Below are 26,658 nucleotides of genomic sequence, written 5' to 3' on the forward strand. Positions count from 1 at the left end.
CACTCCTTAGATACTGGTCTGAAATAATAGTTGATGTATAAAAACAGCCTGATGTAGGACATTTATAAAGTAATACACAGTTAATTGAAAATGGTATATTAACTTATTGCTGATCAATAAATCCCAAAGCAAATAGATTTGTAAACGAAGTAGAGTCATTTCAGAGAACGTGCAAAGTTTGACCTCCATAAAAATGTTGTGTTCAGCCAAACTTGAGAACAAGAGTCACCCCGACCAGTGATTATCACATGCGCTTGTAGGTGTAAATGTTATAACTGCATCGTGGACAAGTGTGTTCCACGTCCTTCAGACCATTTACAAAGAAGGGAATCAAACAGCAGCCCAGCCAGCATCTGTCAAAAAGCACAGTGTCACTTTCAATACAGAGAAAAGGTTAACATTACAAATTGAGTAATTCAATAAGGGTTTGCAAAATCAATTCCTGTATATAAGGATCTCTACCTCAGTATTTCCTTTGCAGCAATATAGAACTTAAATGAAGTGAAGGAATTAGGAATGTAAGTTAAGATTGCACAGTGGTTAGCACTGCTGCCTCACAGTGCCAGGGACCCGGGTTCAATTCTGACCTTGGGTGACTGTGTTGAGTTTGCACTTTCTCCCCATGTCTGCATGCGTTTCCTGCGGGTGCTCCGGTTTCCTCCCACAGTCCAAGGATGGGCAGGTTAGGTGGATTGGCCAAGCTAAATTGCCCCTTAGTGTCCAAAAGGTCAGGTCAGGTTACGGGTACAGGGTGGAGGCATGGTATTAAGTAGGGTGCTCTTTCCAAGGGCGGGGGCAGATTCGATGGGCCGAATGGCCGCAGATTCTATGAACTCACACATTGGAGGTGAAAGGGTGTGATGTACTTAAAGGAGTACAGAGCATTGGGGCGGGAGGGGATTAGATGCAATGAGACCGCTTGGTGAGAACAACAAAACTCCTATTGCAGGCTCTACATGGGCGAGAGTGTAGGAAAGTGCATTGGTAAAGGTGCAAGAATGAGACATTTCTATTGGAATTCTGACTTCTGGATATTGGAATTCTACCCTTTAAATTTTGTAATAATAATTATTTTTATTGTCACAAGAAGGCATACATTAACACTGCAATGAAGTTACCGTGAAAATCCTCTAGTCGCCACATTCCAATGCCTGCTTGGGTACACTGAGGGAGAATTCAGAATGTCCAAATTACCTAACAGCACATCTTTCAGGACATGTGGGAGGAAACCAAAGCACCCGGAGGAAATCCATGCAGGCACAGGGAGGATGTGACGATTCTGCACAGGCAGTGACCCAAGCCAGGAATTGAACGTGGGACCCTGGTGCTGTGAAGCAACAGTGCTAACTACGCCCCTAGCTCTGGACTTACCCATAAGAGGAAACATCCTTTCTACGTCCACCTCGTCACGACCGTTCAGGATCTTATAGACTTCAATCAAGTCACCCCTCACTCTTCTAAACACCAGTGGAAACCACCCCAGTCTGTCCAACTTTTCCTCATAAGACAACCCGCTCATTCCAGGTATCGATCTCGTAAACCTCTGAACCATCCCCAACCCATTTATATCCTTCCTCAACTAAGAGATGAAAACTGCACAGAGTATTCAAGATATGGGGTGGGATTTACCGGCTGTTCACGCTGCTGGGAAATTCCGGTCCCACGCTGGCACACAGGTTTCCCGGTGGCGAGGGGTGCTGTCAAGGGGAAATCCTGTTGACAGCGGCGAGACCGGTAGTTCATGCTGGCGAGCCGCCTTCCATCGCTAACAAACACACGATAAATCCTGCACATGATCTCACCGATGCCCTGTGTAACTGAATCATAATATCCTTACTTTTATATACAATTCCTCTTGTAGGACAGTATTCCATTCGCCTTATTGATTATGTGCTGGCTCTTTGTGGATGAGAACACCTAAAACCCTCTGCACCTCAGAATTCTACAGTTATTCTCCATTTCAGTGATCAATCCTTTAACCATTATTGGAGGGTGCTAGCTCCCTTTGTGATTGGGTATACTAACGCTGTGGTCATGTTACTGAACTAATGATCAGAGACATGAGTTCAAATCTCACCACAGAAATTTAATCAATTATAAAAACTTCAAATAAAAAGCTAGTCTCAGTAATGGTGATTTGCACTGAAAACCCATCTTGTTCAATAAAGTTCTTAAGGCATGGAAATCTATCCTCATTTCCTGCTATGGACGATATATGTGACCCCAGACCCACAGCAATGTGATAGATTCTTCTTTGCCCTCTGCTATGGCCGCACAAGCCACACAGTTGTATTCAAGATGGGGAGCGGAAGCTATGGATGAGCAAGAAATGTCACATTCTGTGAGAGAATTTAAAAGGCAAAAGATTGTCCACCAGCGGGTATCTCCGTTGCGCTGGCAGCGCACACTCGCAGGTATCCCAGCGGTGTGGGGTGGCCACAATGGGAAATCCCATTGGGAGGTGTTGGGAACAAGGAACCCCACTGCCGATGAGTGCATGCTGCCCAAGAAAACCCTGCTGGTGAACCGGAGAATCCCACTAATGAACTGTGCAGATTCACTACCATGCAAGAATTCAGAAGGGTCAGCACATATATCCTGAAAAGTACATGTAAAATTAAAGAGCTTTTATCATTTACAGGTGTAGTGGCTCGCGACATACCCTGGAGGCTTCCAATAGTTAACTATGGGGTTCATTGATGCAGGGCAAAGGCAGTTAGATAACAGACATGAAACACCACACAACAGTCTTAACACTTCGGCTCCCTGCCTGGATTCCTGCTGCCAGGGCCCCGCGTAAAAACCCCATTGGCTGGTGTTTGCTTGCTTCTGCACGCTTGGCTCCGAGCTGGTCACGTGATCAGTGAAGCTTGTCTCCTTAAAGGGATCGCACTACCACATCCCTCCCCCTTAACTCCCTTAATCCACTTCCCCATAACTATGTACTAAAGTAACAATTGTTAACAGTGACAACCGTGGAAAAAGAGTCCATCAGAAAGTCAATTGGTCTGGGGCCCTCTGGATCGTCCCAGAACCCTGAAGCTCAGCCACAGGCTCAGCATTCTTTTGGGTGATTTGGGTGATCCACAGTTGATGCTGCCTCAGGCAGGACCACTTAAACAGCGTGCGAACTCGCCCTGCCTCCATCGACTGACACAGCTGGTTGAACAGAAGTGGCTGGAACAAGTTACAGGAATATTCATGGTGCTTGTAGAACTCAGTGACTCATCAACTCCACTCTGCGTTCATCACCCCTCAACTCCTCAGGTGGCCGATGTTCTTCTTAACGGACTTTCCGTTAACATCGACCATATGATACAGGCCCAAACCGGGCCACAACCCATCCTTTTAACTGCAGTGAACGTCCTGCAAAATGGCAGACCAAAATTGGGAATCCCACCCGGAATGACCTGTCTGACCTCTGACTCATCTGGGAGGAGTGGTGTCTCCTCCCGCCAAGTTTGGAAATACAAGGTCCAACTAGGTTTGTCAACCGATGGCCCATGAGCAACTCAGCCGGTGTAACTCCTGTGGTTGAATGAGGGGCTGAGATATAGAACACCAAAAAGTAGCCAAACCTTGGTGAGGTGGTATATCCCTGGCTGGTCCCCCAGACTCTACTCTTGCACCTGTGTGCCTTACAATTAGATGGCTCCCTACGATCTCCAGCCCCCATCTTTCTCCAATCCTTTACAATCAGCCGTGGATATTCCAAGTCTCGCTGAGGCAATCCCTCACCATTCCCAACCACCACCCCCAACAAATCTGGGAGGGGAAGGGGTGAGAACAGGAGTGCGGGAAATGTGGTGGACACAGTCAACTGCTCAACCATGGTGGGGTGAGAATCCACAGTTGAGGAAAAAAATACATCTCAGAAATACTGTTGTGGAAGGTTGCAGATTCAGAAAAGATGCAACGGAGACAGAGGAACTGAGAGATTGGAATAGAGGATGGCCTCTCTCCCCACCCAACCATATTCGGGTTGGTCCGGCCCACTGCAGAGATGTTGGATGTTTTGGTTTTGGTTTTGACGTTCCAGAATTCTCAGCCCATGTGATTTGGAAAGTGTCAAATGCAACATGTTCAAAGAGGGAGAAAGAAAACAAGGAACTATAAGCCTGTTAGCCTGCATCAGTATTAGGGAAATACTAAAAATATAATTTCCATGCGACAATCGGCCAGTTGGAAAATCATATTATGAGTAGGCAAATCAAAACGGTTTTATAAAAGAGAAATCTTGAATCACAAATCTATTTGAGTTTTTTGAGGGTGGGGTATATTTGAATTTTCAGAAGATATTTGATAAGGAGCACAAAAGAGGCTGTTACACGACATTGAGACTCATGGGATTGGTGGTAACATGTTTGCATGCAATAAGGATTGGTTCATGGACTGGATTCAAAGATTTGGAACAAATATTTTCCAGATGGCAGGCTATAACTAGTGGAATACCACAAGGATCAGTGCTGGGACCTCAGCTATGCACAATCTATATCAATGACTTAAGTGAGGGACAGAGTGTAATGTAAAGTTTGCTGATGAGTCAAAACTAGGTGGGGAGGTAAGCTGTGAGGAGGATATAAAGAGACTGCAAAGAGATGTACACCAGGCGAGTGATTGGGCAAGAAGTTGAAAGATGGACTATAATGTTGGGAAGAGGGAAATAATCCAATTAGATAGGACGCATCTAAAAGCAGAATATTTTTATAAAAGGTGGGTGACTAATAAATGTGGGTGTTCAGAGCAGGGTTGAAAATACACAGGAGCAGCGGGTGACTTCACCGTCGAAAGCCACCAAAAAGCCTTTGGAAAGTCAATGGTGGGGCAACCAATATGAAAAGTCACCACTGTATGTGAGCGAGATAGAGGGTGCTATTCTCCCAAAAGGGAGCAAAGCCTCCTAGCGAGCGCATTTAGCCATGTCTTTCCCAGCGCTCGCAGTGCTGGGAAACACATGGCTATTCAACGCGACTCACATTGTATAAAAGGCCCGAACGGGGAACGCGCGGCCGAGGCCGCAGATAGCCCTGTTTTGTACATTGGGGAACCCTGCTTGCTGGAACAATCCCCGACCTCCCCCCCCCCCCCCCCCCCCACCCCCCCCCGCCCGAACGCACTTCGGGAGGATCCCCGTCCTCGTTGTGCACTCGCTCAAGTGCAACGAGGCCGGTGAATTTCGGGTGAGGCCGAAAACGAGAACCATGCCAGGCAGCAAACAGTTTGTGACTCAACCGGCCCGCTCCCGTAGGTGAAATTTGGATCCCATGTGGCAAGAAATCAATCATCAACACTTAAACCCTATTTCCATACAATTAATGGGAGCGACCATTTATCCAACAGCCTCACATGATTCAGCAGCCTCCCCGGCAAGTGGTCACACTGGCGCCAATTAAGACTCCACTTTAAAAACGCAACAGCTCAGGGTGCACAGGTGTTGCTGGTTCTTTGAATAAAGAACAGACAGCCTGTGCCACAGCAGGCTCCACCTCAACAAGACCATGTCCTCACAGACTTGGCACGTGGAGGAGGAGGACACCCGCTCTCTGTGGCCCTCAAGGTCACTGCAGCCCTGAACTTTGATGCCTCGGGATCATTCCAGCACTCGAGCGAGGACCTGTTTAGCATCTCGCAGGCCACAGCCCACAGATGCCCTGTTTGTCTGGGGAGAGAACAAAGAACTATATAAACTTTGACATGGACAAAACTGAACAAGGTGCCCGGGCAGCAGGATTCTCTGCCATCGTCGGAATGCCCAGGTCCAGCGGTTGGAACGCTGCACTTATGCTACTTTATGCTGACCGAGCCATCTGGGAGTGCCCTATGTTAACAGGAAGGAGTTCCACTCCGTGAACATACAGCTCGTGTGTCACCAGCACATGAACATCATACACATGTGTGCACACTTCCCAGGGAGCCTGCACGACAGCTACATCCTGGGGCAGTCCACATTCGTGGCCTCTTCAAGGACCACCGCAGGATGGTCGGCTAGCTTTTGGGAGATAAGGGGTACCTATGAGGACCTGGCTAATGACGCCAGTACGGATGTCGGAGACCAAAGCAGAGACCTGGTACAACGAGGCACTTGTGGCCACCCTGGCTGTCATTGAGCGGTATATCGGATTGCTCAAAATGCAATTCTGATATCTCGACCGCTCCTGTGGCACCCTGTGTCATGTGTGTGTCCTTTTAAGAAAGGTTTTTGTCTTATCACTTGGCTTCAGTGATGTCATTGTGTGGGTGGAGCTGGGCTGTATGCAGTGTTTTGGTTTCAGTTTCAGTTTGACTGCTGTGGACTCAAGGAAAAATAAGTGTTCCCTATCTTTCTATATTTTCATTTTAAAAACTGTTCCAGAAGTAAACAGGTTGTGGCATGCCGTGGTAACTTAAAAGATATAGTTTGCTTTCTGGAAAGGAGTTTAAGTCTTCTGGTTGAGACCGGATCATAATTTCAGGAAAAGACCAATCCTATTCAAGTTAGAATGCAATGTGCTGGGCCATACCCTTGAATAGGGGTGTTGGGTTTATTGGATTTTGTTATTGAATTGGAACAGTTAAGGGGGAATTCATTAAGTATTATACATAGATTACTGTAGCTGTGTCTTTCTGTTTGTGATTGCTAAAAATTCTTACAGAGTGTTTATATATATATATATATTTTTATATATAACTATATTCTTAGAATAAACCTTGTTTTGATTAAAGTGTCTAGGGAGTCTGTTGAATCCCACCTGAGGTTAGGGCATTTGTACTCATTTGAGCCAAATTCAACATAAAAGTTATAGTCAGGTGAACTTCATAATACACTTTGGAGTTTCTAAACCCTGGTCCATAACACCTGCAGTACATCGCCTGGAAGGTCACCCGCTTTGTGGTGGTCTGCTGTGTCCTCCACAACCTGGCACAGCAGGGGGGGGCGACCTGCTGGAGGTTGGGAATGAGGAACTTGTGCCCACCTCTGAGGTGGATGAGGATGAGGATGATATGGGGCTGGAGGACGATGCCATGGTTGAACTGGAGGGCTAGCCAGAGATTGCAGGACAGACGGCAGCGTTGAGAGTCCGGCACGCCTAGAGGGCCAGGGAGGTCCTCCTACTTGCCCGTTTCACTTCGGACATGTCCTGGTCCATCATCGCTTGCTTCCTCCTCCCGCCCCCCCCCCCCCCCCCCCCCTGCTATTTCCAACTCTCCCAGGGTATGTGTCACTTTGTTCCAGGGTGCTGGGACTGTGCCGGCATTGTCAGTGGGTCACTGTCGAGAGCAATGGGGTGATGATAATCCGCAGAGAACTGGGTGCCGGTGCTCCTCAATTTATGCCATAGTCTGACCCTACCTGTCTGCTGAGTGCTTGCTCACACCCATCACCTGCACGCGGTGTGTCTGGGGTGGGGGGGGGGGCACGTCTGTCTGGGGAGATGGGCCAAGGGTTCAGAGGTCGACCCGCATTGCAGAAGAAAGTGCCAGAGGCGTCATCGGAGCTCCTCAGTGCAGATAACGGGACTAAATGCAATCTACCTGAATGGCTGTTCGATAGTGTAGTCTCGGCGTGACAAGTACCGGGAAACACCCGGCTAATTGTGTGCTTAGGACTCTGTTCCCAATCGAGTCGACCGCACCCAGGAGGGCCGCTGATTGGCTGTTCCCCCTTTGGTTGGAGAGTCTAGAACTAGTGGTCATAGTCTGAGTGTAAGGTGCCACCATTCTTCAGTGAAATGATGGGAAATCTCTTCACTCTGACAATTCTAAATCTTCAGAATTCTCTACCCAGAGGGCTGTGGCTACTCAGTCAATGAGTATATTGAGCAGGAAAAGATTCAAGGGATACAGAGAGCGGGCAAGAAAGTGCAGCTAACATAGAGGTTAGGCCAAGATCATGTTGAATAGCAGAGCAGAGTCTGGGGCACATATGGTCTATCCCTGCTCCTATTACTTTTGTTCTTTCCATAGCTCTTTCAAAGGAGCCGATACAGGCATGACTGGGTTGCATAGTCTCCGTCTGTGACGAAACTTATTATTCAGTCTCCCAGTGGCTCCACCTCCTCCCATGCAGTTTTAAACGGCTGATAAATAGTTTGAAATAATTTATAGTCAATCACTGGTTAGCACTGTTGCCTCACAGCGCCTTGGGTGACTGTCTGTGTGGAGTTTGCACACTCTCCCCATTTCTGTGTAGTTTTCCCGGTTTCCTCCCACAGTTCAAAAATGTGCAGGTTATTTTGGGTTACGGGAATAGGGTGGGGTGTGGGACTAGGCGAAGTGCTCTTTCGGAGAGTCGGTGCAGACTTGATGGGCCAAATGGCCTCCTTCCGCACTGTAGGGATTCTATGGATTCTATGGAAAGACTGATTCCTTTACCCATATATTGGACCACTTACCTGTGAAGTGTCACATGAGTCTGTCCCGTTGCGGAAAGCTCCAGTTTGCAGCCACTAACTAGATCAGTATCTCGTAAAAGGAGTTAAATGATCCAACCTTGGAATATGGTACAAAGCCACATTGTCAAAATCTACAAGCCCTCTGTCCAGAATCAGAATGTCTATCGATGCTGGGGGAAGATTCTCTGTAAACCCATTCAGAAAGAATAGATTGAAGATATGCTGTCAACCCATTCCCTTTGAGTCTGCTCCACCATTCATTATGATCATGACTGATCATCAAACTCAATAGCCAAATCCTTCTTTCCTCCCATTTCCTCTGATCCCCTTCGCCAATATCTAATGGCTTCTTGAAAACACACAGGGCTAGATTCTCTGTCCCAGGGTGCCTGGAATGCATTCCTAATGGGATGGAAAATTGGGTGCGAGGGCAAAATTGGAATCTGTGCCCACTTGATGCTCCACGCCCCCCCCCCCCCCCCCCCCCCCCACACCCCAACACCCGCTATCGATGTGAACGGCTCCCACGCCGCACGGCAGTTGGAGCATGTAAATAAATGCAAATGTGTCATCATGGCATATTTGCATATTCAGCGGGCCTGGCACCCTCTGCTCCACCATCCCGTGATTCTCTGCTCCCCGTGGCCGGCAGTCACGTGGCAGAGATTCACTTGTGGCCTCTACCATCGTGGTCCTGATGTGGTAGCCCACTGCCAGATGTAAACCCTCAACCGTGTGATTTCACTGCACTTACCTCTCTGATATGGTCAATGTTTGCAAACATTGGGTTTCACCACTTAGGCCACTGAACTGTGAAAGGATATGAATGGATCAAAGCTGCAGATGGTTTTGTCAAGCTGTCAATCACAGACAAAAACTCAAAAGCCACGAATGGCTTGCAGTAGCGGATCTGTGGGAACCAGATGCAGGCACAGCTACTCTCCCTCGAAGAATGGACATGTGAAGCTGCAAGATAAGTTTTACAGCTATAATGCTCCCCACAGCCCCTGTCTAGACTGCTCTTTAGCTTCCAGACAGGGGACCCTATTCAGGTTAGAGGAGTCTGTGTCTGTGGAGGGGGTGGCATTAAGCAGGGAGGCCCTGTGAGAGGTCCTCCTATTACAGGGGTCCCAATGTGCGGGGAGTAGAGGCCGATTTGTGGTGTGCTGGGGGGGGGGGGGGGGGGTTGATGTGCAGTGCAGGGGTGGTCTGGGTTGATTTGCGGTGTGGACGAGGAGGATTGGAGGCGATTTACAGTGCGGGGGGCTTGTAGGCCCACAACCTGGCTGCCGTTAAGCATGGCGGCCCGATAGCGAGATTCCCTGGGAATCCCTCGTATTCCACACCATAGGAAAATTTACATGCCGTGAATACTGAATTGCATCCGGTTTACAAACGAAAGGGGGACGTAAAACTGACGCAACTCAGCTCCGGCGGGAGAACTCTGTCGGTGGGATCAACTGCTTCGGCGGCAGAGCACTCACGCCCACGGATTTCCCGACAGCGTGGTAGCGCCCACAATGGGAAACCCCATTGGCCGGCTTCCAGGACAGAGGATCCTGCCGGCGGGTGCCCACTGCACCAGAAAACGGATGCGGCGGGAAGGAGAATCCCACCCATAGTCTCCCAAATGTAGAATCTAGCGCACAGTAGCCCCAACTACTTCCTAATGAATTCCACAAGCTGACGACGCTCTGGGTGAAGACATTTCTCCTCATCTCTGTCCTAAATGGTCTACCCTGTTGTGTTGTTCCTCGTGTCTTAATAAAGCTCATAGTCTCAAAGGTGGAGAAGACGCTTTATTGTGAATTTGTTCTGTCTTCAGAGCTTAACTTACGGCTACCTCAAATGCTGCCTGCCTGTCCTGTGTCCTGCTCCCAGTTCTGCCTTCTGTGAAGTGTGTCCTCACTTCCTGTCCCTGTGTATTTATAGCTCTCCTGTGCTCCCTCTAGTGCTTGCTCAGTTGTATTGCATCTACACTGATACACAATCACCACATCCCCCTTTTCTCTTTAAATATTTTCTGTACATCGTTAAAGAAAATTGTACAAAACAGTTACTTATGATATGTGTATCTATACAAGTGATGGTGCTATTGCATATTTTACAAAGCCAATTTATATTTATGAGTCCAATCTTAATAAAAACATTTATGTGTCCAAACTTGATGAATTTGTTCACTGAGTTTTTTCTTTTGTTGTTGTTGACGTGGTGATATTGATATTGCAACTCCATTGTGAATGTTGTCGGTGTTCTTGTTATTTTAAGTAACCAATATGCCATCCCGAGGTGTTTACATGGTTGAACCACAGATGTTGACTGATATGGACTTTTTTCTGTGCTTGTGGTATCGATTTAGTATGTCATCTGCCTTGAAAGCTGGTGTGCTTGCTTGTTCTGGAGCAGATGTGAGTTTGTACGATTCTTTGTCATCCCATGGCATGTTTGTAGACTTGTCATTGCTTTGCAGTGTGCTGTGGCATTGTCCTTCATGTGCAGAGTTGTACCATTTTGTACAAGTCATTGTTTCATTGCTGTTGTTTCTGTCGATCCTGTCTTTGTTGTTTTCGTTGCCGTTCTTGTTGCTGTTTGTGTCGTTTCTGTCTTTGTTGTTGTCACTATCTTTGTTATGCTACTTGTTGGTTTTGTTGTTCTTCTTGTAGTTTTTGTCGTTGTGCTTGTAGTTTTTGTTGGTGCTGTTGTTGTTCTTGTTTCTGCAGTGCTTCTTGCGATTTTTGTTGTTCTTATCGCGCTTCATGTTGCTTTTGTTCTTGCTGTTGTTGTTCTCATTTCTGCTGTGCTTCTTGTGGCTTTTGTTTTTCTTGTTATGCTCAATGAGTGTCCCGTGTGGATAATTTGAGTCATTGTCACAGTTATTGGTGCGAGTGTCCTTTGTGGAATCTGTTACATTGAACGTTTCGTCTCGAGAATAGTGAGAATGATCTGATGTTGCATTGATGCTGGTGACATCAGTCATTTGTGGTGGATTTGATTCGTCGTCTTTGCTTTCTTGGTGCTCCTCTTCTGGAGGCAAATTCTTCACAATTTCATTTGACGCGGTCTCTCTGGACTCTTGGTGCTCCTCTTCTGGAGGCAAATTCTTCACGATTTCATTTGATGCGGTCTCTCTGGACTCTTGGTGCTCCTCTTCCGGAATCAAAATCTTCATGATTTCAATTGACGTGGTCTCTCTGGATTCTTGGCGCTCCTCTTCTGGAGTCAAAATCTTCGTGGTTTCTGTTGATGTGGTCTCACTGGACTCTTGGTGCTCCTCTTCTGGAGTCAAAATCTGCATGGTTTCTGTTGGCGTGGTCTCTCTGGATTCTTGGGTGGCCCTACTCTGTGCTTCTGTACAGACAAGCTGAGAACTGTCAGTCTCGCTGTGATCCTGTACCTCCTGTATGTCGAGTGTGATCACCTTGTCACTGTTTTTGCATGCAGTGGGTAGATGTACATTGTCTTCTTCTTGATTATGTGAGCTTGGTAGACTTTCATAGTCTGCTTGCGGTTGCTCAGATACGGCGGGTTGACCTTCATGGTCTTGTTCATGCATGGTGTTCACCAGGGAGTGTTTGCTTGCATCCCTTTTGGAGTCTTTCATTACTCTCACTGTGGAGCCTGTCATCGCTCTCTCTGTGGAGTCTTCCTGTGCTCTCTGTGTGGCGTCGTCTTGGGTATTGCTGTCATCTAATGTATCGACGATCTGCCATGGCACCATGGTGTTGGATTCATCTACCACGAGTAGATTCGTGTTGAGCTTTGCGACCGTGTCGCTGATGCTGTGATCAGCATATCCGAATAACTCAGCCATGTCTGAGTAGTATTCTTCGAAAAACAAATCATCTTTTTTTGTTTCGGATTTCTTTTTGTTCTCTTCACTTTGGGTGGTGCAGACTGCTTTTTCCAGGGTGTTGTGAGAGTTATTTTCAACTGCTGGTTTAAGTTCAGGCGTTTTTCTGTGTTCTGAGGCAAGAAAACTTGGTTTTATAGCTTTAAATATCTTGTTTTCAATTTTCTGGCATTTCCCTTTTAAGTGGGCGTGGTCCGGATCCTCAGACGTCATGACGCTCGTGACATCATGCGTAGGAATTGATTGCGCATGCGCAAATTGGCCTTCCTTTACTGTGCGGTTTTGTGTCCACTGCGCATGCGCGGCTTGCGCACGTGCATAACGATCCACGACCAAAACGTTTTGAGACTGCGCATGCACGGGTTGCGCATGCGCATAACGATCAGCAACGCAAACTTTTTTTAACTGCGCATGCGCGGCTTCTGTTTCCTGCGCATTCACAGATGCAGATTTTAGTTTTGTGTCTCCCAGAGACTGTAAAATGTGCTCCGACGCCATTTTATCGCGGATTTCAGCGTTTTTTTCTTTCTGAAAGTTGTAAGTTACCTTTTCCTTTCGATCTGGACTGGATTTCAGCGTTTTGGCTTCGTGAAAGATTCAAGTTTTTTCTTCTTTTTGATCTGTACTTTTCACTCGCGATTTCTTGACTGAACTCTTTCTGTTCTTTTAGTGATTGTTTGAGTTTTGCATCACTCAGTCTCTGTGCAGTTTGGCCTCTGAGCATACCGTGCTGTTCAAATTCCATACAGTACTCTTCAAATTTGTTTAGTATTATTTGTAAGTTGTTGCTGTCTTCATCTTTTGAGTATTTAAATCCATTATATACTTTCCTCGCTTCATGTCCTGCGATGAGCATTGCTATTTTAATTTCGTCTGAGGCTGCTGCTACACTATTAGCTATGATTATACAAATCGAACATTTGTTTAAACATTTTCCAGACATTTCTTACATTGCCGGTCATGTCCAGCTGAGGTGGGGTTCCAAGCCACATCCTCGAATAAGGGTTGTCTTCTCAGACTGTGCCCCTGGTTCTGGACACACCCACCATCAGGAACATCCTTCCTGCATCTATGCTGTCTGGTTCTATCAGAATTTTATAGGTTTCTATGAGATTCCCGCCTCATTCGTCTGAACTCCAGTGAATACAATCTTAACCAATTCAATCTCTCCTCATACATTAGTCTCACCATCCTAGGAATCAGTCCGGTAAACCTTTGCCGCACTCCCTTCACAGCAAGAACATCCTTCCTCAGATAAGAAGACCAAAACTACACACAATATTCCAGGTGCGACCTCACTGAGGCCCTGTATAATTACAGCAAGATATCCCTGCTCCTGTACTCAGATCTGCTCGCAATAAAGGCCAGCATATAATTTGCCTTCTTTACAGCCTGCTGTACCTGTATGCTTACCTTCAGTGACTGGTGTACGTGGACACCTAGGTCTCATTCCACATTCCCCTCTCCTAATGTATGGCCAATCAGATAATAGTCTGCCTTCTCATTTTTGCTACCAAATTGGATAACTTCACATTTATCCAAATTATAATGCATCTGCCATTCATTTATCCACTTGCCCAACTTGTCCAAATCACACTGAAGGATCTCTGCATCTTCCTCGCAGGTCACCCTCCCACCCAACCTGGTGTCATCTGCAAATTTGGCGATATTACATTTTTTTCCCCTCGTCTAAATCATTAATGTGATTCATAGATTGAAGATACCCTGTAAACCCATTCACAAAGAATAGATTGAAGATAGCCTTTAAATCCATTCACAAGAATAGATTGAAGGTAGCCTTTAAACCCATTCATAAAGAATAAATTGAAGATAGCCTTTAAACCCATTCACAAGAATAGATTGAAGGTAGCCTTTAAACCCATTCATAAAGAATAAATTGAAGATAGCCTTTAAACCCATTCACAAATAATAAATTGCATAAGCGATGAAAAAAATTCAAAGCACTTACCCCACGAATATCATTGTACCAAAAATGATCCAACCCAGGAGACCTACTTTGTAGGTGAGCTGAGTCATAATTTCATACCCACAGCTGGGGTTTGGACAAACTGTGCGAGCAGGACGGTCAGTGAAAGACGGAGCAACAAACACAGGTCGTACTGGCTGTTGTACAATTATAGGCACTGGCTGGGCTGGGGCACTGTGTTGATGTATGATCACATTTGATGGCTGCCATGGTCCTTGCTGGAACTGAGCTTGCATTGGTACTGGAGTGACATTCATCGCTTGCAATTGTAGATTCCCTGGATGATTGTCAAGGAGATGAAAAAATGTTAGAACCATCGACAGGTATATATTTTGCCACAAGAGAATAATGGATTTTTCTAAAGTGGTTATTTTCACACACCCAGGCTGTAGGATCTGCATCAAAGAATCATAGAATTTACAGTGCAGAAGGAGGCCATTCAGCCCATTATGTCTGCACCGGCCCTTGGAAAGAGCACCCTACCCAAGCCCATGCCTCCACTCTATCCCCGTAACCCAGTAACACCACCTAACCTTTTTGGACACTAAGGGCAATTTAACACAGCCAATCCACCTAACCTGCACTTCTTTGGACAGTGGGAGGAAACTGGAGCACCCGGAGGAAACCCACGTAGACACAGGGAGAAAGTGCAAACTCCACACAGACAGTCACTGAGGCCGGATTTGAACCTGGAACCCTGGAGCTGTGAGGCAGCAGTGCTAACCAGTGTGCTACCTTGCCGTCTCAAGGTTCGGTTTCAGATGAAAAAGAAATAAATATTTGTAATTTTTTAATTTTCTTACAAACAATCAGCTTTCAAATTGAAAGGACTATTGTACCAAGAAACTGCTGATATGGAATTCCTCTAACAATGTAACTCACTCATGAACTCTTTCAAGGAAATGGCTGAACAAATCTGCTAAAATACTGCACCACAATATTTTGCTAACAATCAATAAAGATATAATGGTGCAGAGTTTGGGCGTGCTCACTGCCCTAGGGTAAAACAAACTGTAATATTTGCATATGCACACTTAAGAAGGGAAATCTGCAAGCTGTTGTCAGAGATACCCTGATTATTCAGAGGCCAGAACATTCAGCCTGTTTCCGCTGCCTGGATAGTCTGGTCCTGCCATTGGTGAACACCCGCTGCCTATTTCCCAGTGGCAATGGGTGCATACAACGGGAGACTCCGTTGTCAGTGACAGGACCTGAAGATCCCACCAGCAGCCAATGGCCAGCCATTTGGGGCAGCACAGTAACACAAGTGGATAGGACTGTGGCGTCACAGCGCCAGGGTCCCAGGTTCAATTCCCTGCTGGGAGTCTGCACGTTCTCCCCGTGTCTGCGTGGGTTTCCTCCGGGTGCTCCTGTTTCCTCCCACAGTCCAAAGACTTGCAGGTTAGGTGGATTGGCCATGATAAATTGTCCCTAGTGACCAAAAAGGTTAGGAGGGGTTATTGGGTTACGGGGATATGGTGGAAGTGATGTCTTAAGTGGGTCGGTGCAGGCTCGATGGGCCGAATGGTCTCCTTCTGCACTGTATGTTCTTTGTTTGTTCTTTGTCTTCGTTGCTGCGAAACTGCCCTCCATCTCCCCCCACTGCCTTATTCACCATTACCCAGCACCACAACCCGCAGTCCAATCATGCGTTCACGTCTTGTGTCTTACAGGATCACATGGCAATGACGAGGACTCTTCTGGTGTCACTCAACTCCAATCACAACCCCAACTCCAGGAGGAAAGCAGCGAGGGGGAGGAGGATACAGACACTGACGGGAGCCCTCGACCCGCAGACAAAGACACCCGGAGCGTCAGTCCGGGGACGAGACTGACTTCCCATCACAGCTGTCTCCAACACCCTCCACCATTCCAGAGACCCTCACATTGGTTGAACACCTTAGTGAAGAAGCTCCTGGACACTCTCTGGTGCGCACCACACAAATGCTCCAGTACATCAGGTGGAGGTAGGAACCCCAGAGGGGGCGGACGGTCAGAGGGCGGACCAACCTCAGGGACTAGCTGCCATCCAGGTGAGATTTGGGCTTCTGGAAAGGGCGGTCCCATCAATCATGAGCAGTTGGACAGACTTTGTGGGTGGGTTGGCCCAGAGACTGGAGTTCAGGCACCGCTCACTGCTCCGGTATCTCCCGTCCCATCCCACTCCAACATCTCATCCACCATCTCCACCTCCACCACCCAGGGATCTGATGGAATGGCCAGCTCGCCGAGGTGAATGGTGGAAAGTGCTACTATCGGCAGGAGTCAGACGCCGCCGAATGATGTGGAGCACCAGAGTTCATCCCAGAGCTCATCCCAGAACGGGTTGTCATCAACCTTCATCCCATGGACCAGACCCGTTGTTACTGCCAACCCAGGGGTACCAGTGGCTGGCACTACCCAGACCAGCGGTACGCTCTGTGCCCCTTGTCCACTGCCCTCCTACAGGGCTACTGTGGCCATTACCCTTGGGTGGGCCCGCTGGTGGGTGGCGGCCAGTTGGGGTGGGTTGGGACGAGTTGGTGAAGGGCGGGCCGGGGCGTGGGGGCGGTGGGGTGGGGACACCCATACGGCCGGTATCACTCTAAACAACCAATGGCCGCCATGGGCGGTGAGTGGGGTGCACGGCAAGGTGGCTGCCTTGCAGGCCCAGTTCCGTGGGAAGTCACCTCGGCTCCACGGCCCATCCGCTGGTCACCCCCAGGCTTGGCGAGGGGCCCTGGCCCCCACCCCTCATCCCCACCAGCCCTGCCACCGGCAAGACCGGCAGCCTCTGTGTAACCTACCTCCTCTCTGTCCCTCACCAACCACAACGCCTGCTGTTTCCCGATTTGTAAAAACACAGGTGACTCTCGCCGTCGGGAATTCCCCCTGGCGGAGCCGGAGCATTGCGGATGCCCGAGCGAATATCACGGCAGGTCCTCTAGTGATGTAATGATAATGTAGTGATGTAATGTCTAGTAATGACGTTTACTGCACGTGTTGAGTAGAACGCATTGATGCCGCTGTCGAGGCGCCGGAGCATTGAAAATTGGCATGCCCCTGGCTCCCGCCATGATTTCGGCTTCACGAACGATTCCTGATTTCAGCATCAGCCCACAGAGAATCCCGTCCGAGCTCATTTCTGGAATCAATCGAGTGAACCTCCTGTGAACTGCCTCAAATGCAATTACATCCCTCCTCAAATAATGGGACAATGCAGTTCTCCAGGTGCTGTGGCCCATGATGATTTAAGATATACACTTGTGATGCAGCACATGGAAGATCAGCAGTACATGAACATCAGCCAGCACTTGCCTGGTTACCACTGCTGACTCCCTCACTGTGTGAGTATATTAATCTTGCTCCCACATAGCCTTGAGTTTATGGCCCATTTCATCTTGTTTATGTAACAAATTTGTGACTAAAATCTTGGACTGCTGCCATATTATTTAAAAGCAGACTTCAGGTTACTGCTGATTGCATTCAGAGGAAAGCAGAAAAGAGTTAAGATAAAAATGCAAAGTCAAAATATTACATCTCAATCTCTCTTTCCCTGGTCCTACATTTATCTCTTAATTCCTTTCTTACATCCGTGTGCATTCTCATTTTATGTATTTCTCTTTCTAGGGATCTATCCCTCCCACTTCAAATCCTAACAATCACAGAATGAGGAGGTCGTTTTACTCTTCATTCCTCTTCATTTGAAAGGGTTATCCAAACAAACCCATCGGTCATTTTTTCTCACCATGTATTTATCTAATTTTCTATTGAAATTTACTATTTAATCTACTTCTGCCTCCTGTCCAGGCAGCGCAGTCCTGATAACTGTGTAGGATTCCTATACCATTCTGCACCTTCCCAACACAGTGGTGACGTGAGGCAAAATTCGGCAGCCATTTTAAAATTGTACCTTTTAAATTGCCTCTCTTCGAGCTGTCCAACAAAATGCACTTGCTTCCCATGTCTCTTGAGGAAATTTCATCAGCCAATTACCTGCCCATCACTCTCTCTTTATCCTCCTGAAGTTTGTTACTATCCACCTCATTGCTTACTTACTATCCAATTTGAGATCACCTGCAAACTTTTGCCCTGTGCAGCTGGGTTAATCTTCATAGCTTAATATACAGATATATCAAAGAGTTAGTGGTGCTAATAACAAGAAGTCTTGTAGGGCAGTGGGTCGCATCGCTACTATGGGTCACAAGCTCCAGGTAAATTCCAGTTCAGGACTTGATGGCCAAGCACCCTATAAATGCTTCTAATAAGCCTGACGCAAAGACTGGGAGAGTTCCTGGTCAGCCATACAGCAAAAGTCCATGTGTTCCCAATTCTCTATTAGAATCACAGAAAGAGTCCATTTGGCCCATTGCGCCTGCGTTGTCTGAGAAACGAGACACCCAGCCTAGTCATATTTTCCAGCTTTCGGTCTGTAGGTTTCTGCCACTATCCTTTCAGGCCTCTACTCATCTTCCAGTCCTGACAACATCATCTGTCAGGAATGTGGAAGATTAATGAGATTAACAGTAAATTTGAGATAAAAATAAAATAACAGAAACGTAACAACACTAGCAGGCACCTAGAGGAATAATAAAATGTGATTTGCCCAGTAACCAGATTAGCAGGGGTCTAGAGACAATGAGGTGTGAATGGTTATGTCAAAAATATTGCTTACAAGAGATCAGTGGGGCTATACAAATTATAACTTCAAAAGGCAAGGAATTTGATCGAGGTAGACAGCTGAGTCCACAGAGGAGAATAGCAAAGTGATTAAACAGTATACCTGCTCGCACCCTCATTGTTGAAGGAGGCTAGTTTCCATCCAACGGGCAGACAGGTCACTTCCATCTATGATCCGAACCATAGAGGCCTGTTCCATCTAACATTTAGAGGCACAGCAGATTACAGATATTCTCCTCTATAAGACGCAGTTTTTTGCTTCGCTGATCCAGGAAGAGGCGTTTTCCCAGACTTCGTCACCTTAGCGATATTGCGTGGTAACTATTAACTGGATTTTCACCCTCTCTAATATAATGACATCTTTTCTGTAATGGGGAGACCAAAACTGCACTTAGTACTCAAGTTGTGACCTAACTAGTGTTTTATATAATTCCAGCACAATCTCCCTGCTCAAATATTCTAAACCTTGCCTAATAAATGAAAGGATTCCAAATGGCTTCTTAACAATGTTATCAATCTGTTCTGTTACCTTAAGGGATCTGTGGACAATCACTCCAAGGTCTCTCACTTCCTCTACACCTCTCAGTCTCTTCTCATTTATTTTGTCATCCTTTGCCTTGTTTCCTCACCAAATGCATCACTTCACATTTCCCCAGGTTTAATTGCATTTTCCACTTCTTTGCCCATCTGGCCAGTCCATTGATTTTTTAATTTTATTTTAGAGTACCCAATTATTTTTTTCCTATTTTGGAGCAATTTAGCATGGCCAATCCACCTAACCTGCACGTCTTTGGGTTGTAGGGTGAAACCCACGCAACAAGGGGAGAATGTGCAAACCCACTGTGTGGATTTCCTCTGGGTTCCTCCCACAATCCAAAGATGTGCAGGTGTGATGAATGTTATCAGTAGCTGCTATAATGGTACCTTACCTTTAATGCGTTGGCCTTTTAAGACCGGGCTTGGAACCCTGGGGGACTCCGCCTCTGGCTCCGCCCCCAGGAAATGGTATTTAGGATGGGGCTCACTCGGCAGCATGTGATGAGCACACTTCGCAGCTGCTGTACAATTCTCAGATGATTAAAGCCTTTGAATCATCTATCTTCTCTCCTGTGTCGTAATTGAGGGTATCTCAGCAGGTTAGGTGTATTGGCCATGATAAATTGCCCTTAGTGTCCAAAAAGGTGGGTGGGGTTATTGGGATAGGTTGGAGGTGTGGGCTTGGGTAGGGTGCTCTTTCTAAATGTTGCTCGTTCTGGGTGAGTGTGCTTAACACTCAATTTGGCTCTGTTTCTTTACTTAGCTCTGGAGTCGCCAGGTATCGTTAAGATACCGCCACAAGTTTCAAGGTGAAGTTCAAAGCAATAAAACCATACACCAATTAGTAAGTTCAAACAACTGAGTTTATTATAATACAATTATAAAACTACCCATGCACACGCTAAGAGGATTAAACTATTCCTATCGCTAAATAAACTAATACTTATCTCGAAGGAACTGCCGGATCAGGGAACAAGGCCTCTTGCTCTGCTCTGGTCTGCTGACGTCAGGTTGGTATGTTAAAAGGGGTCAGGAGTGTCTATCTCTGGTAGCGATCGTTGTGAGACATTTACTTGCTGGCGGCTGCTGTCCCAAACCTCTCCTCTCTCTCCTTCAAGGTCTTCTTGGCAAAAGCTGGTCGAGGTGCTGGTCCACGGAGGAGTGCTGGTCAAGGAGAGAGGAGGGCTGGACAAGAAGAACGAACTAAGTGTGGGACCTGTCTTTTATAGGTCCCAGGGATCCGCGCCCCTTTGGGCGGACTCCCTTACCTGCTTGGAATCAATTGGGTCTCTTCCCAATCAATATGTTTGAATCCCCCCAATACTGAGGCTGTTCCTTAGCTACTGGGTGGGCTTTCAGGCTCTTTGTTTTCGAACCCCGCTGGTGCCGGGATGTCTGGTATCCTTTACAATGTTGCAGTTACTTCCCCATTTGTGTCCATTGTCTCTGGAATCGTTCCATTAATATGCTAACTATCCCGGAGATTGCCTCATTAGTATGCGGAATGTTCGTTTCGGTGCTGTCTGCTCTCTTAGCAGACAGAATGCACACCTGCTTGGTGCAGACTGCTGGTGCTGCAAACATTGTCCATTTTAACCTGCATGCTTTGCGTTCCTCCATTTTGTATTCAGGGAACGGCCAACTTCGGTGGCTACACAAGGGCCGTTGCTGACTCGATGGCCCGAATGCCTTCTGCACTGTAAATTCTATGCAATTCCACACGGACAGTGACCCAGCGCCGGGATTCAAACCCGGGTCCTCAGCGCCATAGTCCCAGTGCCAATCACTGTTCCACGTGCCACCCCTGGCCAGACCATTGATATCCTCCTGCAGTTGACAGAAAATTATCAACACAACAATTTTTGTGTTGTTTACTGTAATGTTCTCTCCTTTCCCACACTCTCTCCTCACACTCTTCACTTTCCCCAGACTGTCTCAGTCACTTTCCAGGGCAACAATTCACTGATACTCTGCGCCAAAATTGTGCTCAGTGCAGGGGCGGATAATGGCAGAGAATCGCTGCCAGTCGTGCGCGGTCGATGTGGCGCCGCTGAGGGCCATTGAAAGAGGCCCCCGCGGTGATTCTCAGCCGGCAGCTGGCCAAGTTCCTGCCGGCGTGGTTCTAACATGCAGCAGGCCCTTGGGGTGGCAGTTGCGGACGCAGTCCGCGGCCGCCCTGGTGGGGATGGGGGGATCTGTCACCGCGGGGGCCTCAAGGCCAGCCAGGCTCGCGATGGGGGGCCACCGATTGGAGGGCGGGCATGATCTGCGGGAGCCTATATTGTACGGGCTGGTCCACTGTATGGGTCCGCCATGTTGCACGGGCCGCCGCCACAGTTAGCTGCCACGCACATGTGCGGACCCGCAGCCGGAAGTGCAGGGCCTCATATCGGCAGCCAGAGCTGCGCGGAACACTCCGGCGCCTTGCTGGCCCACTGTAGACTACAGAATCGCTGGGCCAAGGGGCCCGTCGACGCCAACGTGTTTACGCCGGTGTCAACACTTAGCCGCAATTTCGGAGAATCCCGCCCTATTTCCGCTCTGTCTCCTCTCACATTCTCCCCTTTTCCACACTCTCCAATTTCCTTTCTGTCTGCATCACACTTCCCCTTCCCACACTGTCTCGCTCTGTCTCCATTTTCTCCTCTGTCTCTCTCACTCTCCATTTTCCCTGTCTCCCTCATACATCCCCTCCTCTGTAACCTGTCTGTCTCTTTCCATTTCCCCTCTGTCCTCTCTCTCACATCCTCCCCTTTCACCCACAATATCTCCATTTTCCAACTCCCTCACACTTCCCCACCTTTGCTCACACTGTCTCTTTCACTCTCTCTCCATTTCCTGTCTCTCTCACACTTCCCCCTTTCTCATGCTGTTTCTCTCCATTTTCCCCTTTCTCTCTCTCTTTCTCCATATTCCCTTTGTCTCTTTCACTCTCCATTTCCCCTCCCTCATTCTCACACTCCCCTCTTTCCCACTCCTTTCTTGAACACTTAATTTTTATCTCAGCACATGCCACATGTTTGAGCTCCAAAACTTTCCACCACCAGCACCATGACCAATAAATCAATTCTTCCAACCAGGAAAATCGACTGTATTCAAACTGGGCGAGCCTCTCGTATCCCCCAACGGGAGTGTTCTGACACAATGGCCAATCAACGACCCTCAAATGTTACTAACCAGTCAGGTCATCATTGAGCTGTGCAATCCCAAACTACTTGGTGATAGAAATTGACTTTTCTAGTCAGCTATAATCATGAGAGTAAGGGAAGATGATAGAGGTAAAAGGGTTAAATGAGAACCCATTAAGAATAATTAACTATAATCATATTAAGCATTACTGGAGTAGAACAATAGCTGGGAATCCATTAAGGGTTCATCCAGATCATAGACTTTAATTTCTGTCTTCAACTTAAGTTTCACATTTGCAAGTTGCTTGAGGCTACAAGGTCAGTGACGTCAACTAGCTAAAAGGCCCCATTGTTGTACAGTACGAGTAGTCCTGTTTCTATGGTAACAGCCAGTCTTGGATGATAATGCCTTAACAAAAACTTTTTTGTGTTTTTCCAATTAATGTTAGATGCAGGTGTGGAAAATTTGGAAAATTGGCAAGCAATGGAATGGGAAATTTGTACCAATACATTTAAATACATGTATCTCTTAAATTGATGGACAGACATTTTGGCTGAATTGAGTAAATTATCTTAATGTCTCAGAAGTACCAAGAAGGCTAGACCTTAAGATAATAATCTCCTTAAGAATCACTTACCGGGATGGAAAAACTCATCCTGGGATCACCCCATCTATATTTCTGAAATATATTTCCTTTGCTGCTCCCTTTTCCTAATCGCCATCTTTCTTTTGTTTAAATTACTTAGTTATTTTATCCTGTGTATTATGATTTGAAGAATTATACGATCTGTAATTGAATGAAAACTCAACTACTGCATTCGCTAAAGACAATCAATCTGACTAGCTTACTGCAGGGCTAGTTGGGATCTTTAAAGTACAAGTGGACTTTGCCAAAAAGCACAGCCTTGACTTGTTATTTGGGAACTGAGAAGGGATAATGGGTATCCAGGGTTCCGAATAGACACTGAGATCCATCACTTGGGCAAAGAAAAATTTGCAGGCTTTTTCTGGCCACTTCTGATAGAATTGCACCGGGTTTAGTTTCTATTGTGTTGTGTTATTGACCCTGGGGCAACACGGACTGCAACTGGATGCAGTAAGACTGGAAAGCAGACACCAAACTTTGACGTTGGTTCAATACGCATTATTGAACTTCTGTAACAAGGCACACAGCTTGCTGTGGGTTGACACTCTACTAATCTAATTATGCTAACTCAAATTAACTCGATCAGGCTAGCCCTGAGCCGCGTGTAGAAGGTTGTAACTAATATATACACCCTGACTGTCACTACAGTTGTCACCAGTGGAAAGAGGCGGAGTGCTGATGCCTCGTGTGTTTTATAGTAGGAAGCCCCCCCCCCCCCTCTAGTGTTCTGTCTTGTGATTGTTCTGTCCTGTGTGTTGATTGGCTAGCCTGGGTGTCTATCACTGCCTGTGTATGAGTGCATATTATGACAAGTCCTGAAAAGGTGAGTCAAAAATAGTTTATTTCCGATTCACAGTTAGGAAATACAGCGACTAAGCCACACTCCAAGTCCCAGCCGGGACCATCCTGAGATGCTGGCTCCCTATTTTATCTCGGGGAATTAAGGAGCCCACTGTTGGGCCTCCGCCCCTCAGCTTGCATTCCATGAGCCCTACGGGATATCGATCGGCTCACCCCGTGAGTCTTGTGGGGGTTATAACAGTTTTGATGATGTGGAGATGACGGCGTTGGACTGGAGTGAGCACAGTAAAAAGTCTTACAACACCAGGTTAAAGTCCAACACGTTTGTTTCAAACACTAGCTTTCGGAGCACTCGGAAGGAGCAGTGCTCCGAAAGCTAGTGTTTGAAACAAACATGTTGGACTTTAACCTGGTGTTGTAAGACTTCTTAATGAACAGTTTCAATGGCAGAAGATGTTTAAAGATTCCATTAAACATTCAGTGCCTAGGGTGGAATGGTGGTGTAGTAGTTAACATTGCAGCCTCACGGCATTGAAGTCCCAGGTTCGATCCTGGCCCCCGGGTCACTGTCCGTGTGAGTTTGCACATTCTTCCCGTGTCTGCATGGGTCTCATCCCTACAACCCAAAAGATGTGCAGAGTAGTTGGATTGGCCACGCTAAATTGTTCCTTAATTGGAAAAAACATAATTGGATACTCTAAGTTTATAAAAGAGCAAACATTCTCCCCCTAATGTGACTGCTCATATATTCACTGACAATATTAGCCTGCTTTGAAAACTCCAGCAGAAACCATCACTCTTAATCCTTCACACATTTGATACAAAAACACAACCTGGAATATTTTGTATTATCTCTGTTGAGAAACAGGAGTGCATTTGGTTTGGATGACACTTAAATTGCTAAATATATGAGATTAATTTATCTAAAATTCAGACACATACAATAGTCTGTGGGTTTGTGCCACTAAATGGATGCGAGTGTCTCGGGGTGTTGACTGATCCAAGCTCTATTAGATGGCCTGCTTTGCCCCAGCTAACCCCAGGGCAATTTGTTCCCTCAAAAATCAATGTCCCTAAAATCTCAGTTATTACACACGCCCCTTTGACATCTTTGACACCCCCCAAAAAAACCAAGTACAGAAATCATCCAGTCGTCGCAGCTTTGGACAGACTTAACCCAATATTCCTGAAAGATCTAATCGTAATAAAAACCCTCCGAACATTCTTCACCAAATTAGCTGCAAAGGGGCAATTGACCAGCCCGTTATCCGACTTCTTACTTAAATCTGTTTTTTTTTAAGGTGGACCCAAAACTTCGAAATTCCAAGAAAACAAAATACATAAAAATCCAGAAGCCTGGTAAATCACTGCACATTAAAAAAAAAGAATAGGTAACATTTACAAGCAGTGACAAATATTTCTAACATCACAGATATTATTTAGACCATTAATAGACCATTTGTTTCGTTAATGATTCCTGAACTACAAACCTGCTTTCCAGAAAGAAGAGAACGTCTGCAGTGAATTGCCAGCGGTAAAGAATGGGCTCCAATAATCCAGGTAAGTTTCATGTATCAGAGTGGGAGTGGCCGGATTTAACTGGCGTTATTGTGTTGAAAAGAAAAGCTGATCAATTGGCCAGATTCTTACTCTGCTAAACACAGAAATGATATAGATGCTCAGGAATTGTGAAAATGCTTAGAATTGTATAGAGGATTAGTTTAATTATATTGTTGATCAAAATGGACACAGGTTGTTCACCTAGGCCTTTCACGACGTTAAACATTAATGCCATTGCGTGTAAATGTGGAAAGAAACTGGAACAAGTGTAGGAAAACGTAATTCATTTTTTAAAAATGTTAATGCAGCACTGTTTCCCTAATTGAAAACTGGCACAGTCAAGGGAACGAGGTGTTAGGCTGAGGAGAATTGTAGGCAATGGCAATGGTATATATGTTGATATAAGGACCATTGTATTGCACAGCAACTCAGTGATAATTCCAATGAAAAAGTTTCAATGATGTGTACATCTAAAGGTATTACAGTTTAAGCTTCTATAAAGGATAAACATCATGGATATACACACTAGTGAAGCTCGGATGCTGATAGATTGTTTCCCCTTGTGAGAGAGTCTAGGACCAGAGGACATAATCTCAGATGCAGGGGTTGTCCATTGTAAACGGAGATGAGGAGGAATTTCTTCTCTCAGAGGGTAGTGAATCTGTGGAATTCTTTACACAGAGAGCTGTTGATTCTGAATCGTCAAGTATATTCAAGGCTGAGATGGACAGATTTTTAACCATTAAGGGGATCAAGGATTAAGGCGATAGGGCAGGAAAATGGAGTTGAGGATTATCATATCAAATCAGTCATGATCTCATTGAATGGCGGACCAGATTCAATAGGTCAAGTGGCCTATTTCAGCTTCTGTCTTATGGTCTTGTCGATGATGCAGCTCACAGTAAGTTAGAAGACGGTTGTGATGAAAAGGTCATTGGTAAACTCTTTCTTTCTCCGCACATGCTGATAATTTCCAGCACTTATGTTCTTATTTCAGATTTCCATCTGTTGAATTTAACTTTTGTATTAAGATCACTTTTATAAATTCCTTCAATGGATGTGCACATTGCTGGCCCTGTCAGCATTTATTGCCCATCCCTAGTGGAACTTGAAAAGG

General features: G+C 46.3%; 1 protein-coding gene across 1 annotated transcript; it reads right to left on the reverse strand.

Moving 5' to 3' along the window:
- Positions 1–25,503, reverse strand: LOC119979074 (lipopolysaccharide-induced tumor necrosis factor-alpha factor homolog). The gene is made up of 3 exons (XM_038821071.1): positions 25,472–25,503; positions 14,192–14,486; positions 1–353 (listed from the first exon to the last, which is right to left on the reverse strand). The coding sequence occupies exons 2-3, from the start codon at positions 14,464–14,466 to the stop codon at positions 245–247; spliced, it is 384 nt and encodes a 127-aa protein (XP_038676999.1). The 5' UTR covers positions 14,467–14,486; positions 25,472–25,503; the 3' UTR covers positions 1–244.
- Positions 25,504–26,658: the final 1,155 nt, after the last annotated feature.

The sequence above is a fragment of the Scyliorhinus canicula genome, chromosome 15 (assembly GCF_902713615.1).
Source record: "Scyliorhinus canicula chromosome 15, sScyCan1.1, whole genome shotgun sequence".
In the NCBI taxonomy this organism is placed as follows: domain Eukaryota; kingdom Metazoa; phylum Chordata; class Chondrichthyes; order Carcharhiniformes; family Scyliorhinidae; genus Scyliorhinus; species Scyliorhinus canicula.